The 17,152-nt window shown below is 43.6% G+C and overlaps 1 protein-coding gene across 1 annotated transcript; it reads left to right on the forward strand.

The window, feature by feature from the left end:
• The first annotated feature begins 7,276 nt into the window (after positions 1–7,276).
• On the forward strand, positions 7,277–13,758 carry LOC118399275 (glyceraldehyde-3-phosphate dehydrogenase-like). The gene is made up of 12 exons (XM_035795222.2): positions 7,277–7,394; positions 7,923–7,968; positions 10,286–10,385; positions 10,495–10,604; positions 10,865–10,955; positions 11,227–11,342; positions 11,587–11,668; positions 11,776–11,927; positions 12,108–12,186; positions 12,346–12,429; positions 12,974–13,071; positions 13,459–13,758. The coding sequence occupies exons 2-12, from the start codon at positions 7,946–7,948 to the stop codon at positions 13,526–13,528; spliced, it is 1,005 nt and encodes a 334-aa protein (XP_035651115.1). The 5' UTR covers positions 7,277–7,394; positions 7,923–7,945; the 3' UTR covers positions 13,529–13,758.
• The last annotated feature ends 3,394 nt before the right edge of the window (positions 13,759–17,152 follow it).

Genomic DNA, 17,152 nt, shown 5'->3' on the forward strand with positions numbered 1-17,152 from the left:
ATACCGGGTAGACATTGTTAATGTTGTAAATTACTATTGTAGCTGGAAACGGCAGATTTTCTTAATGTAATATCTACGTAGGTGTTCAGAGGCCCATTATCAGCAACCATCACTCCAGTGTTCCAATGGCACGTTGTGTTAGATAATCCAAGTTTATCATTTTAAAATGCTAATTGATCATTAAACCCTTTTGCAGTTATGTTAGCACAGCTGAAAACTGTTGTGCAGATTGAAGCAATAAAACTGGCCTTTAGACTTGTTGAGTATCTGCAGCATCAGCATTTGTGGGTTCAATTACAGGCTCAAAATGGCCAGAAACAAAGGACTTTCTTCTGAAACTCGTCAGTCTATTCTGGTTCTGAGAAGTTAAGGCTATTCCATGTGAGAAATTGCCAAGAAACTGAAGATCTCATACAACGCTGTGTACTACTCCCTTCACAGAAGAGCGCAAACTGGCCCTAACCAGAATAGAAAGAGGAGTGGGAGGACACGGTGCACAACTGAGCAAGAGGACAAGTACATTAGAGTGTCTAGTTTGAGAAACAGACGCCTCACAAGTACTCAACTGGCAGCTTCTTCAAATAGTACCCACTAAACACCAGTCTCAACGTCTTTAGTGAAGAGGCGACTCCAGGTTGCTGGCCTTCTAGGCAGAGTTCCTCTGTCCAGTGCCTGGGTTCTTTTGCCCATCTTAATCTTTAAATTTGTATTGGCCAGTCTGAGAAATTGCTTTTTCTTTGCAACTCTGCCTAGAATGCCAGCATCCCAAATTCGCCTCTTCACTGTTAATGTTGAGACTGGACAACAGGACAAGAAAGTCAAGGTATTGGAGTGGCCATCACAAAACCCTGACCTCAATCCTATAGATAATTTGTGGGCATAACTGAAAAAGCGCGTTCGAGCAAGGAGGCCTACAAACCTGACTCCGTTACACCAGCTCTGTCAGGAGGAATGGGCCAAAATTCACCCAACTTATTGTGGGAAGCTTGTGGAAGGCTACCCGAAATGTTTGACCCAAGTTAAACAATTTAAAGGCAATGCTACCAAATACTAATTGAGTGTATGTAAACTTCTGACCCACTGGGAATGTGATGAAAGAAATAAAAGCCGAAATAAATCATTCTCTCTGCTATTATTCTGACATGTCACATTCTTTAAAAAAAGTGGTGATCCTAACTGTCCTAACACAGGGAATTTTTACTAGGATTAAATGTTAGGAATTGTGAAAAACTGAGTTTAAATGTATTTGGCTAAGGTGTATGTACATTTCCGACTTCAACTGTACATATTCCATTACAAATCAGCCGTTTTCCAGCTACAATAGTCATTAACAATGTCTACACTGTATTTCTGATCAATTTGATGTTATTTTAACGTACAAAAAATTACCTTTTCCTTCAAAAACAAGGACATTTCCAAGTGACCACAAACTTTTGAACGGTAGTGTATATATACAGGTAACTGCCAAAACAAAGGAAACACTTGAATAATGAGGGATACAAAGTACAGTATATTGAAAGCGGGTACTTCCGCACATGGTGGTCCTGAGCAAATCCTAAGCAGTTAACATCCCATCATGCTTAGGGTCATGTATAAAATGTTGGGCAGGCCCACTTGCCCATTAATTTGCCTGCAGTGGTTATGCCCCATAGGATAACAATGCCCCCATCCACAGGGCACGAGTGGCCACTGAATAGTTTGATGAGCATGAAAACAATGTGAACCATATGCCATGGCTGTCTGAGACCAGATCTCAACCCAATTGAATACGTATAGGACATTCTGGAACAGAGCCTGAGGCAACATTTTCCACCAACATCAACAAAACATCCAATTATTTAATTTATTGTGGAAGAATGGTGTCGCATCCCTACAATAGTTCCAGATAATTGTAGAGTCTATGCCAAGGTGCATTGAAGCTGTTCTGGCTCGTGGGGGGGGGGCCCAATCCCCTGTTAAGACACTTTTAAATAGGTGTTTCCTTTATTTTGGCAGTTACCTGTATGTGAAATTTATTCATGGGTAGAGATTATTTGGAAGATTTTTTTTTTTACAAGAATACTGGGTACGAACGCCAAGAAACATTCAGAGGCCTGTTGCAGGGGGTTCTGTATCTGAAGTGCAGAATCAAAACCCTTATTCCTAAACTGTCCCTATGAACGCTGATTTTCCTGCAAATGTATCGCTATTTTATTCGACCATAGAACTGAGTTTTTATATGAATAAAATAATGATTCATGAAATGTTAGAAAGATAAGCCTAACGACAGACCATTTGCGGATACTCTGTGCAATGTGCACAACAGCTCTTTCAACTCCGGTGGGTTGCTCAAATATGTAAACCATGGGCCCGTCATGGTTAATGCCAAGTCGTGGTCAGTATCAAGTGAAGGCAAAGGCAAATGTTTAGATAGTGGTTTTGATACAAGCTAGTTTGCTGAATTCCCTAGGGTAGGGGTGGTCAAACTCATTCCATGGAGGCCAACGTGTCTGCAGGTTTCTGGATTTTTTTCCCTTACAATTAAGACCCAGGCAACCAGGTGAGGGGAGTTCCTTACCAATTGGTCACCTTATTTCATCAATCAAGTACAAGGGAGGAGGGAAAACCTGCAGACACTCAGCCTTCCGTGGAATGAGTTTGACACATGTGCCTTAGGGTATCCATTGCACCAAAGCCTTCCAACGCCATTCCTTCAGGGTCAAACGCTGGTCTTTGCTCCAGCACCAGTCTATCATGGTCTCATACATTCGATAAAACCCACATGGAAAATGAAATTGGCACAGTCCTTTCTGGCTCTTGATGTGTTCCATTTTTAGGATGTTATTTGAGCTTCCAACATCAACATGTCTTGACTAGACTGAACTTGGGAGAATGTGAGTGTTGGGAGAGTGGGAGAGTGTTGTAATTGACAAATTGATGAGTATCAATATGAAATTTGGCTGCAGGCACAATGAACATCGATGTCTCTGCAAATATGGTCACTCACTGAATGGAGATGAGTTGAAATGACAAGCACTAGGCCTGTGGTAGCTCTCCAGCACCCCACATTTGAACCCTTGCAGTAGTTCAATCACATAGGCAAAGTAAAGGTCAACCTAAAAATATGGCAGATGACCTTCTCATAATCTGCCAAGCTACTGAATACATATACACTGCACCCTGGGATGGCCTATATCTCTCTATTTATATAGATTTATCATGTCAAAGAGGGTGACATTTTGGTAAGGCGACACCGAAGGGCAGGCACAACTTTACCATGGATATTTTCTGTGATATGGAAATATAAATATTTTATGAAATCTTATCAATGTCTTAATAGGCTATGTTAAGGTTGGGCAGATGCTGCCCTGGACTGGCAGCAGCAATCACTTTAACTGTTTATGGGGTTGTCATAGTCATCGGAAAGGGGGAGGTGTAACAGTGTAGCTTCCGTCCCTCTCCTCGCCTTGAACCAGGGACCCTCTGCATTCATCAATAACAGCCACCATCGAAGCACCGTTACCCATCGCTCCACAAAAGCCACTGCCCTTGCAGAGCAAGGTCTCAGAGCGAGTGACGTCACCGATTGAAACGCTATTAGCGCGCACCACCGCTAACTAGCTAGCCATTTCACATTGGTTACAGAGGCGCAGGTTCTGTAGGGATATATGCCGTACTCAGAACAACTGGGAACTTGAATAAATACGAGGTCAAATCATGACATCAGTGATTTTCAGGTTGGATGACCGTTCAAGTCGATTCTTCTCTGTCGGAGCCAGTTTTTTCGAGTTCCCAGTTGTTTTGAACGCACTGAAGTCAGAAGTCAGAGATTTTCCAGCACTGAAGTCAGAAGTCAGAGATTTTCCAGTTCCCAGTTCCCAGTTGTTTTGAAGTCAGAGATTTTCCAGTTCCCAGTTGTTTTGAACGCACTGAAGTCAGAAGTCAGAGATTTTCCAGTTCCCAGTTGTTTTGAATTTTCCAGTTCCCACTGAAGTCAGAAGTCAGAGATTTTCCAGTTCCCAGTTGTTTTGAACGCACTGAAGTCAGAAGTCAGAGATTTTCCAGTTCCCAGTTGTTTTGAACGCACTGAAGTCAGAAGTCAGAGATTTTCCAGTTCCCAGTTGTTTTGAACGCACTGAAGTCAGAAGTCAGAGATTCTCGAGTTCCCAGTTGTTTTGAACGCACTGAAGTCAGAAGTCAGAGATTTTCCAGTTCCCAGTTGTTTTGAACGCACTGAAGTCAGAAGTCAGAGATTCTCGAGTTCCCAGTTGTTTTGAACGCACTGAAGTCAGAAGTCAGAGATTTTCCAGTTCCCAGTTGTTTTGAACGCACTGAAGTCAGAAGTCAGAGATTTTCCAGTTCCCAGTTGTTTTGAACGCACTGAAGTCAGAAGTCAGAGATTCTCCAGTTCCCAGTTGTTCCCAGTTGTTTTGAACGCACTGAAGTCAGAAGTCAGAGATTCTCCAGTTCCCAGTTGTTTTGAACGCACTGAAGTCAGAAGTCAGAGATTTTCAGAGTTCCCAGTTGTTTTGAACGCACTGAAGTCAGAAGTCAGAGATTTTCCAGTTCCCAGTTGTTTTGAACGCACTGAAGTCAGAAGTCAGAGATTTTCCAGTTCCCAGTTGTTTTGAACGCACTGAAGTCAGAAGTCAGAGATTTTCCAGTTCCCAGTTGTTTTGAACGCACTGAAGTCAGAAGTCAGAGATTTTCGAGTTCCCAGTTGTTTTGAACGCACTGAAGTCAGAAGTCAGAGATTTTCCAGTTCCCAGTTGTTTTGAACGCACTGAAGTCAGAAGTCAGAGATTTTCCAGTTCCCAGTTGTTTTGAACGCACTGAAGTCAGAAGTCAGAGATTCTCGAGTTCCCAGTTGTTTTGAACGCACTGAAGTCAGAAGTCAGAGATTTTCCAGTTCCCAGTTGTTTTGAACGCACTGAAGTCAGAAGTCAGAGATTTTCCAGTTCCCAGTTGTTTTGAACGCACTGAAGTCAGAAGTCAGAGATTTTCCAGTTCCCAGTTGTTTTGAACGCACTGAAGTCAGAAGTCAGAGATTCTCCAGTTCCCAGTTGTTTTCCAGTTCCCTGAAGTCAGAAGTCAGAGATTTTCCAGTTCCCAGTTGTTTTGAACGCACTGAAGTCAGAAGTCAGAGATTCTCGAGTTCCCAGTTGTTTTGAACGCGGTAATAGCTAGGGGAAGAGCCCAATTTCGTTCTCTCATTATTATCTCTCTGAGGGAATACCTCCCGCTGGACTGTGAGTTATGGCTAGCTACTGTAGTTCAGGCTAGGTTTGTTGTTTTATGCAGCTCCCGTTACCCCGCTGTGTAACATTAAAACGCCTGTTGGCATTAACTGTAATTCCCTCTCTGTCCTTTTGTTATTTAAGCTAGTAGGGCTATCCCACTTCTGACACCAGTGTAGCGAACAGCGGGGAAGGGAAGTGAACCTGGGTCGCTGGTGTGAAACCCTACACATTGCACGAATACAGTTAACCCACTTGGTGGGAATTGTGACGTAGCTCAAATAGTGAGAATCGCCACACTACCCCCAAAATTTGCTGCGTTGGTGTCAGAAGTGGGATGGAGCCCATGAGGCCTCCGGAGAGACGTGTACATGTGAGGGATCTGGCATAGAGAAGCGTGGGGACACAGGGTAATGTAGTGACCTTAAATGGATACTTCCAGATTTAGTCCATGATGCCCTTTATGTACTTCCCCAGCGTCAGATAAACTTGTGGATACCATTTGTATGTCTCTGTGTCCGGGATGATGGAAGTTAGAGGTAGTTTCATGCTAGCACAATGACTGGAGGTCTATGGGTATCTGCTAGCATGCTGCTTGATACAGTTGAAACCAGGATTAATCTGTGAAGAGCATGCTTCTTCAGCGTACCAGTGGCCATCGAAGGTGGAGCATTTGCCCAGTGAAGTCAGTTACAACGCCGAACTGCAGTCAGGTCAAGATCCTGGTGAGGACAATGAGCATGCAGATGAGCTTCCCTGAGAAGTTTCTGACAGTTTGTGCATCAATTCTTCAGTTGTGCAAACCCACTGTTTCATCAGCTGTCTGGGTGGCTGGTCTCAGACGATCCCACAGGTGAAGAAGCCTGATGAGGAGGTCCTGGGCTGTGAGGCCCAGTTGGACGTACAGCCAAATTCTCTAAAACTATGTTGGAGGCGGCGGCTTATGGTAGAGAAATTAACATTCTCTGCCAACAGCTCTGGTGGACATTCCTGCAGTCAGCATGCCAATTGCACACTCCCTCACAACATGAGACGTCTGTAGCGTTGTGTTGTATGACAAAACTGCCTTTTATTGTCCCCAGCACAAGGTGCACCTGTGTAATGGTCATGCCATTTTAATCAGCTTCTTGTTATGCCACACCTGTCAAGTGGATACTGTGTGTAACTGTGTGAGAGCGAAGTCTTGCATTTCACTCATCTCAATGGCTGTTTCCCCTGCTCAGACATTGCATGCATCAACCAATGGTTGCTTGTCACGTCATGGACTGTGTCAGACTGACAGATTGCTATAACATATGATGTGGTTAGCTGATACATAAAATACCTGTCCAGGCCACAGGAGGCAGCAGAGGGATGGACGGGTCATAATAATGGCTGGAACGGGGGTAATGGAATGGCATCAAACAAATGAAAACCATGTGTTTGATATATTTGATACCATTCCACCAATTCCGATCCAGTCATTACCACGAGCCTGTCCTCCCCAATCAAGGTGCCACCAACCTCCTGTGATCCAGGCGTTGTAAGATCTGGCAGGCATCAGCAATGCCTAGGCAGGGGAAAGTAGTGCTGCTCATGGTAACATAATTTGGCTGAGTCTACCTGTATTTCCATGTGTGTTAACAAGTGTCAAATTAATTTACCAATCCATCTAGCCTCACCTGTTTCATTTATTAGTAGGTATATTGTAGTGAAACAGGCAGGGAGCAGGTCTCGAACTCTCGACCTTGTAGCCCGAAGTCCAGCGCGCTATCGACTGTGCCGCAAAAAGCATGCTCGAACTGCAGAGTCGATATCCGCGCTTATAAACCCAGGGTCGTTACAATATTAATGCAATATCAAATTAGCCTGCTAATGAGAACATATATTTTTTGCCAAGATGAGAACATATATTTTTTGCCAAGATGCGCCCAGTTGCAATGCTGCCAATCTAACCAAAAACAATAATAATGGAGGGTACAAGGCACGACTGTCCACACCGTCCAAATGAACGCTGCAGGTTATTTGTTCCGTATTTACTGCAGATTGACAAACCACTACGACCTTGACATTCTGACCGGGCGTGCGCACGCGGAGGCGTGTCCACGGACTCAATGGGAAGATAAAATGCGAGCGCACCTTTACTCGTCCCCGCTTCCCCTTTCGAACAAGTGGACAGACAGAGGCTATACAAGAACGGTACTTTAAAAACTGTATTTGCTCTTTTATGCTTTCCAAAACCAACTTTAATTGACAGTTTCAAGTATACCTTTAATTGTATGTAATTTACGCACTGTGCAGTGTAGGCCTAGGCGTACATGGTGTTTTGAATAGCTGTCTTTTGACTTTGGGCTAACCTATGTGTTTTCTGTGCATGCGGACTTAGTACATTTTCTCAACGTTTTCCATGACATGTCAACTGAGTACATTAACAAAACACTGCTGATAGATGGCACATTTAATGGCCATTTAATTTTATGTGGGTGTGGGTGTGGTGTGTGTGTGTAGATCAGTGTTTCCCAAACTCAGTCCTGGGGACCCAAAGTAGTGCACGTTTTGTTTTTTCCGTAACACTACACAGCTGATTTCAAATGGCTTAATCAAAACATGTTGAGTTGATCATTTGATTTGTCTTTCTACTACTAGAACAAAAACCAAGTTTGTGAAATGCTGACATCAATGTACATTCTACTCCTACTTGTTGATTTTAATTTGTTTTACTTTCAGAGGACTGTACCATATCAGGCAAAATGGTGAAGATTGGGATCAATGGGTAACCTGCTTTTTGTCAATACCTTTTTAAAGAAATGACTGGTTTTCTATCAGAACCAGAGAAGAGTTCAAAATGTCACAGAAGCGACCCAGGCTTGCGTTGCACAAATCTCTTGAGACAGTTTGTGTACTTTGGAACCAAGTTGGAGGAAAGCTCATGCCATACTGTAACTACTAGTTCACAAGCCTGGTCTGGACACTTATCATGTCCATTCTCTACTTATTTATAGTTTGGGTGTCACAGCGCCTCTACAGCGCTCTCTCTCTCGTATCTTCTCAGCTGTCACATTCCTTTATTCTATCCATCTATTAATATCCTGCTAACCTTGTCAGCTAAAGTACCCTTTTTTTGTTCTTTGACCAATCTTATCCTTTGAACCTTTATTTGACCAATAGACTGCCGGATGAAACGATTGCTATAAGCCCTTTCCCATAATCAATCTGTAATGATGCCCATTTCTAATCTGGGACACTAATGTGCTGATTGACCTATATATACAGTAAAGAAACTAAACTCTTAACAGTGAGCGCAATCGATCCTCGTGACTGTTCAGTTCCCTCAAAGCCTATGTCATAAGACTCATAAAAAGGTGTTAAGTCATACAAAACTTCATTGACTAGAACAAATAGCTTGTTAATGGTGAAGGATAGCAAGGAATTTGCTCCACAATGCCAATTTGACTGGCTCCTACTGTTGCCAAATAGGCTACTTGTTTTTCACCTTGTTTTTAGTCCTGATGTACTTTGACTCTCCTTTGGTGGTCAATACATTGACCCCTGTGAACACAGGACACCCTTTCAGCTGGGGGTGTATCTATCTGACTGTGTCACTGGGCAAAGTCCAAATGTGTTAAACATTGTGGTTATCCTTATGAGTGACACCGACTCCTCAGTCACAGGGATTTTATCATCCCCTCTGAACTTGATTGGTCTGTATATATCACAAGACAAAATCTGTGCAGTAATTGGCTGCTAATGTTATGTAAATACAAGTTATTTCAGCTGCCCAGGAATGGACTTTTCTGTTTTCTTCAAATTGGGATTTAAAACCATTCTAGACTGTAATCCAGTTTACTTAGTATTTCAGTGGTGTCTAGGCTTTTCTCAGCCACTGACTGCTAAAGTCTCCAACATTCACAGTATTTGACCAATGTGGTCCTATCAGTAATCAGCCAGAGTTAAAACCCTAACCATCAGACTTCGTTAATTTCACTGTAAGGGAGCAGTCCCATATGGATTGCTCTTAACTATTCACCCAATTTATGCTGAAACCATCTACACAACTGATGGCAAGATGTACATTAAGCTATACTGAACACAAATATGAACCCAACGATTTCAATTTTTTTGCTGAGTTACAGGTCATAAGTAAATTAGTTAACTGAAATCAATAAATTGGGCACTAATCTATGGATTTCACCTGACTGGTCAGGGGCTCAGCCATGGGTTTACTTGGGAGAGCATAAACCCACCCACTTGGAAGCCAAGCCCACCCATTGGGGAGCTAGGCCTAGCCAATCAGTTATCCCCCACAAAAAGGCTTTAAAACTGACTCCTCAGCACCCCACCCTCCCCTCAGACTATCCCACAGGTGAAGAAACCGGATGTAGACGTCCTGTGTTGACGTGGTTAAGGCTGATTGGACGTACTGCCAAATTCTTGAAAATTACGTTGGCGGTGGCTTATGGTAGAAATTCTCTGCCAACAGCTCTGGTGGGCAGTTATAACAATTGCATGCTCCCTCGGCTTGTGACATCTGTGGCACATTTTAGAGTTGCCTTTTAGTGTCCCCAGCACAAGGTGCCCCTGTGTAATGATCATGCTGTTAATCATCTGCTTATTATGCCACACCTGTCAAGTGGATGGATTATCTTGACAAAGGCTAAAATGCTCAGAGTGATGTAAACAAATTTGTGCACTGTTTTACAACAGCTTTTGGTGCCTATGGAGCATTACTGCTGTCATATTTCAGCACATGAAACATGGGACCAACACTTTACATGTTGCATTTTGTTCAGTATATTAAAAAAAAGCTATGATTTGAGGGTAATGTCCCTTTAACTGCACAGGCCAACCAAGCATAAACAGATGAGTCTTTAACCTGCTTTTCCAATTTGTCCTCAACCCCGCACTTCTCATTTCTGGTCACGCTGCACCAACCCAACCATATTGGGCATAAACAAAGGCTCTGGGCTCCATGTCAAGGTTGGCAGGTGTTGTAGAGCTGTCATCAGACATGTCAGTTTAGGGCTCCTGCTGCATGCCGGTGTGGTAATATGATACATGAGGATTAACTGTAAGACTCTTTCTCCTCTCAGATTTGGGCGTATTGGGCGTCTGGTGACCCGTGCCGCTGCCAAGGGCGGCAAGGTTGAGGTCGTCGCCATCAATGACCCCTTCATTGACCTGGACTACATGGTGAACGTCATACTGCGTTAAGAAATGCAGTAAACATAAACCAGTTTTAGCTGCTCGTGTTTACTGTACCATCAGTTACTGGCTTTAAAGTCCTGCCCCTGTTCCATAGGTCTACATGTTCAAGTATGACTCCACCCACGGTGTTTGGAAGGACAGCGAAGTGAAGCAGGAAGGTGGAAAGTTGATCATTGGCAATCTGCACATCACAGTTTTCCATGAGTGAGTTGGTTTTCCTTGACTTACTCTTTAGGTACATTGGTTCAAATGACACATTTGGATGCTTTTGTGCACCCATATTAAGCTTAGAAAAAAAAAAGATTCTTCTCTGGTTCTGGGAAACTGCCCCAGTGACTGATTGCTCTAGTAGGATAGAACAGGTATATTATGCCTATGGGTTTCACACGCATTGAAACCTTCTACTTCTGTAATTGGAACGCTAGCTTTGTTTAACCCCAACTTCATCTCGTTGCGTTCTTCAGGAGGGACCCCACCGCCATCAAGTGGGGCGAGGCTGGCGCGGACTACGTTGTCGAGTCGACTGGTGTGTTCACCACCATCGAGAAGGCCTCTGTAAGTACCTCCGTTCACTAGCAGTAGGAAGGCCATGGTCACATGTTTAGGTCGTTAGTGATTTGGTGTGCGTTCCTTATTCTGGTAGGCATGTTATGCAGTGTGACCCCACTTTCAATTATGACCCCTTTTTTTTTTTTTCTTTAACTCCCTTTTTTAATTTCATATGTCTTTTTCTGCTATGTGCTAAAGGTTGGCTGTCTTAGTTCATTCAGTAGCTTTGCATTTCCACAAACTTAACCTTTGCCCTCATCCCAACCACCCACCACAGGCTCATCTGCAGGGAGGTGCCAAGAGGGTCATCATCTCCGCCCCCAGCGCCGACGCACCCATGTTCGTGATGGGCGTCAACCACGAGAAGTATGACAACTCCCTGAAGGTTGTCAGGTGAGCCTCCTGTTGCGTTACCTTTTTAAAGAGCGTTGGTCATTCCCTGCGGCCAAATTATGACTTGTACAAAGAATGGCTGAAACAAACACGTACGCAGTGTGCTGTATTCTCACTCCGTCAGTCCTGAGTAATACTATTTCAATTCGAAGTGTAATGTCAGCTGATTATTTTATGAGTTGGTGGCACAATGTTTAATCATTAAATATTTAGTGTCATGTTAACACTTTCTATGTCCTCACAGCAACGCCTCCTGCACAACTAACTGCCTGGCTCCCGTCGCCAAGGTTATCAACGACAACTTTGGCATCATTGAGGGTCTTATGGTAAGAATGGGTCTTCATTCAGTGTTGACTTTTTTGAATGTGTCCTTTAATCTTAGTGGTGCTCCTTGAACCATGCATGGACGAATGTACCCCTCCCCCCCCCACAGAGCACAGTTCACGCCGTCACAGCCACACAGAAGACTGTTGACGGGCCCTCCGGTAAGCTGTGGAGAGATGGACGTGGTGCCAGCCAGAACATTATCCCCGCATCCACCGGCGCCGCCAAGGCCGTGAGCAAGGTTATCCCCGAGCTGAATGGGTATGAACCAATCCGGGACAATCATTTTTTTTAATGGAGGTTTGATATCATAGTTAACTACTGAGATTTATATAGCCTTAGTGCTTTTTACTAGGGTTTTGTTTTTTGAATAAATTGAGGCCCACTTGTGCTCGTAATGGTGTGGATCCTGAACCTTTTGTGTGTCTTTCTGACCCACAGCAAGCTAACCGGCATGGCCTTCCGTGTCCCCACTCCCAATGTGTCCGTGGTTGACCTGACTGTCCGTCTTGAGAAGGCCGTAAGTCTCCCAACAACGTTTTTATACTTTTGCTAATGTCTCGTAGAGGTTCGACTGGGATTTTGGTGCAAGTCACCAGCATTACAGCAATAGGCACTTCATACATTTTTATCTCGTTTTTTATTTTTTTTATTTTAAATGTTCACTCTTCTGCTTTAGGCGCCTTATGACGAGATCAAGAAGGTCATCAAGGCTGCTGCTGAAGGACCCATGAAGGGAATTCTGGGATACACAGAAGACCAGGTAAATATTTCCCCATTACAACCTTGTGTCCCAATCTGTCCTTTTCTTGAAGTGTGCACTTGTACACTACTTCCCATGAATTTAAAGTAATCTGATTAATCTAGATCAGGGTTTCCTGATCTGTCCTGAGCCCCCTGGGTACACCTTGTTTTTTGCCCTAGCACCACAGCTGACTCTCATAACCAATTCATCACGCTTTATTTGAATCAGCTGCGTCGTGTTAGGTTGACAAACAAAACGTTTGGGGAAACCTTGGTCTAGAGTACCCCCAGCCAGGCCACATATTTGGTGTATTCCACAGCTGATTTAAAGAGGCGCTTGATTAGGTGACAATTTGAACAAGTAGTGCTAGTTCTGGAACACATCAAATGCATGGACGTAGAGCACACTTCAGGGGAAAGGAGTGATTGGGACATAAGGCAGCCTTTCCCTACTCCTATGCCATGGGCCTCAAGGTCATAGGCTGAAATGTCTTAAGTGGCAACTCTAGCGAGCGCTAGTGATGGTTAATCGTTTCCACTAAGACTTGTTGCGCCCCCCTCAGGTGGTGTCCACAGACTTCAACGGCGACTGCCGCTCCTCAATCTTTGACGCCGGCGCAGGCATTGCCCTCAACGACCACTTTGTCAAGCTGGTCTCATGGTATGTACGCAGGAACCTACACATTGTGCTCACATCAGGTGTCCACCGACTCAGACGTTTCATCGACATGTAAAGCTGTGCATCATTTGCATTGCAGTGAATGTTGCAACTGTTAAAAATATTACCAGGGGCAGTATATGTGCTTTGAGGAACACTGAAACTTGCCTTTGACTTGTTAGTTTCCATCAACAAATTGATACCTTGCCAGGATCTAAACCAGGAAACAAACATTCAATTAACAAAAGGGCTTATTAAATAAACTCAACACATTTTGGAGAAGACAAAACAATGTTTGAACTTGATCGCCACATTAATTAACATTAGTATGGTCTTAGCTTTCCTGTGGTTGTAGGTTTTTGTGAATTTTCAAACTTCTGTCTTCTATAGGTATGACAATGAGTTTGGCTACAGCAACCGTGTTGTTGACCTGTGTCTGCACATGGCCTCCAAGGAGTAAAGTTTCCACACCACACTTCCAACCACTCATGACCTCTTCCTTCTCCTGAACGGACACCCCACCAGTCGGCTGCCAGAGAGCCTGTAGTGAACTCAACTCAATGGGAACATTTTTATAAGTCACACCTCTGTTCTGTTCAGTGAGGCTTGAGTATTTTTGCCTGCAGAATATTTCTGTTTACTACACTGGCTTAATTTGCACTCCTTCACAATAAAAGTCCTGTTATTAAACGATCATCTCATTCTTCCAGAGCACATGTTCATTATGGCACGCAACTGTTCTGAAACATTTTTGCAATGGAACTAATGTAACAGTGTTAAACACCACACTGCGTGGCCAAATGTCTCTACCCCACACTTCATCCCGTCACAGAACACAAACGTTCCCTCCGATAAGCTGGAGAGATGTGCCAGCCAGAACAGGCTGTGGTAGGAACCATTCAATGAACAAACATTTTTTTTTTATCACCAGTGATGGATAGGATTTGTTTACTGCTTTTCACTAGTGGAATCAATTCTTAAGCTGTCGTATGGAGCTGGTCTAACGTAGTCGACACACCCAATTGCTATGAGTTAAAATAAGTTAAGATGAACCACAGTATTGGACAGGTTCTTTTAATGTTTACATTTAAGTCCCATTTTGCTTGAAATAGTGTGGATCTAAAGGGAACTAGGACCTGCGGCAAGCTGACTGGTATGGCTTCCGTGTGCCCCTTGCCTGGTTGACCTGACAATCAGTCTTGTGAAGACGTAAGCTCTGTTTGTGACATTAGTCAGACTGACATTGTTTGTGGTGAGGAGTACGAGGGGTGTTGTACAAAAGTCATCAGTGACAGGATCATTGCTAACAGTATCAAAGCCAATGGCACGTTTTCTAACTGCTGCTTCACCCATTCTGGACCAATTTGACGGGTCGGGAGGTGCTCTGATCCAAATGTTTGGCTGGTCGCGCAATCAGTCTAGGTAGCCAGGCAAGTAAGTCTCCCAATCCGTATATCCTATGCTTTTGTTAGTGGCAACTAGGGTTGGTGTCAATTTACTAAATCAACTGAAAGTCCAGTGTTCTCCAATGCTTCTCTATAGCTAGGTTTCCATCAAATTAAAGATTTTCCTGCAAATATTCTAAAATCTGCATAAAGAGACTTCTCCACCAGTTGTGGTTCCACCAAATGGACTTGAGGATAAAAGCCAGTGTGACGCACGCAGTTGAAAACCTGGTGATTTTGGGAAATGTTTTATTTATTTCACCTTTATTTAACCAGGTAGGCAAGTTGAGAGCAAGTTCTCATTTACAATTGCGACCTGGCCAAGATAAAGCCAAGCAGTTCGACAGATACACAACAGTTACACATGGAGTAAAACAAACACACAGTCAATAATACAGTATAAACAAGTCTATATACAATGTGAGCAAATTAGGTGAGAAGGGAGGTAAAGGCAAAAAAGGCCATGGTGGCAAAGTAAATACAATATAGCAAGTAAAACACTGGAATGGTAGTTTTGCAATGGAATGTGCAAAGTAGAAATAAAAATAATGGGGTGCAAAGGAGCAAAATAAATAAATAAATTAAATACAGTTGGGAAAGAGGTTGTTTGGGCTAAATTATAGGTGGGCTATGTACAGGTGCAGTAATCTGTAAGATGTTCTGACAGTTGGTGCTTAAAGCTAGTGAGCGAGATAAGTGTTTCCAGTTTCAGAGATTTTTGTAGTTCGTTCCAGTCATTGGCAGCAGAGAACTGGAAGGAGAGGCGGCCAAAGAAAGAATTGGTTTTGGGGGTGACTAGAGAGATATACCTGCTGGAGCGTGTGCTACAGGTGGGAGATGCTATGGTGACCAGCGAGCTGAGATAAGGGGGACGTTGCCTTGCAGGGTCTTGTAGATGACATGGAGCCAGTGGGTTTGGCGACGAGTATGAAGCGAGGGCCAGCCAACGAGAGCGTACAGGTCGCAATGGTGGGTAGTATATGGGGCTTTGGTGACAAAATGGATGGCACTGTGATAGACTGCATCCAATTTGTTGAGTAGGGTATTGGAGGCTATTTTGTAAATGACATCGCCGAAGTCGAGGATTGGTAGGATGGTCAGTTTTACAAGGGTATGTTTGGCAGCATGAGTGAAGGATGCTTTGTTGCGAAATAGGAAGCCAATTCTAGATTTAACTTTGGATTGGAGATGTTTGATATGGGTCTGGAAGGAGAGTTTACAGTCTAAACAGACACCTAAGTATTTGTAGTTGTCCACGTATTCTAAGTCAGAGCCGTCTAGAGTAGTGATGTTGGACAGGCGGGTAGGTGCAGGGAAATGTACCGCTCATTAGTTTCTTGAAATCACTATGACAACTGGATTGGGGTGTGTGTGTGTAAGCTTTCCTCTGCATTGCTTTCACATGTCAGATAAGAGAATTCTTCAAGAAAGGGAGGAAGTAGGGATACGTTTTGAAAGCGCATCGGAAAGGGCCCAAGTTTTTCCTACTCATGTCCTGGGCCTCAAATACACACTGCCATGTCTAAGCTCTGACACAAGGGAGGAGTAAAGATACAAACTCACTCATCCTTCAGGTGGTGTCTGCAGACTTCCTCAGTGTCTGCTGCTCAATCCACGTTCCCTAACATGGCAGCCTTCTCTCCTCCAAAAGCTGACATTGACGCAGAAATACACCACCGCCAACCTAAGCTGTGCCACTGGAGCCTTCGGAGAAAAAGAGTCTCCGAGGATCACTACATTCCAAGCCAGAACCAGAATCCTGGTCTACAAACCACTAGTGCTCCCTACCCTACGATACGGACCACATACAGCAGGAATCTTAAAGCCCTGGAGTCTCCGCACCAAAGATGGCCTCCAACATCATGAGGATCAGCTGGGAAGACCGGCACACCAGTGTCCTTGAGGAAAACATCTGCAGCGTCAGCACCACCCCCGTTCAACACAAGCTCTGATGGACTGGCCATGTTGTCAGGATGCCCGCCTCCTGAAACAGTTCCTGTAATCACAACTAAACGCAGGACAGCTGGCTCCCGGAGGACAAAAGAAGGGACACAAGGGCAACCTGAAGACATAAACACGAGGCATAAACAAGTGTTTTAGCCTCGAACGTGTTAAGTGATAAAACTTTTCAACAACTTTCCTGAATTTTAACCTTAGTATCATGTGTCGTCTATTTAGTATAAAAATGGTTTGTATCAAACAAGTTATTCTGGAAATATTATAACATTAGCAAAACAAATTTGGGGAAATACTGGGTTGAAGGTCTTGTGGTTAAAGAAGCTGACACAATATGCCGTATGTATTTGACTGCACATTTTAATGGTAAGACTGCATAACTCACCACCAGGTATCAAATCAATTATAATGGGAGGGGGAATGGTGACACCTCCACACATTACATCATGGCAGTCTTCTACCCAGGAGCCAATAAGATGCTGTTCACAAAGTCTGATTCATATCATCGCACATTCCATTCCACATTCCAACTTAAGGGGGCTGAATAATTTTGCACGCCCAATGTTTTAGTTATTGATTTGTTAAAAAAGTTTCAAATATCCAATAAATGTCGTTCCACTTCATGATTGTGTCCCACTTGTTGTTGATTCTTCACAAAAAAATACAGTTTTATATCTTTATGT

This window comes from Oncorhynchus keta, chromosome 20, assembly GCF_023373465.1.
Source record: "Oncorhynchus keta strain PuntledgeMale-10-30-2019 chromosome 20, Oket_V2, whole genome shotgun sequence".
Taxonomy (NCBI): Eukaryota; Metazoa; Chordata; class Actinopteri; order Salmoniformes; family Salmonidae; genus Oncorhynchus; species Oncorhynchus keta.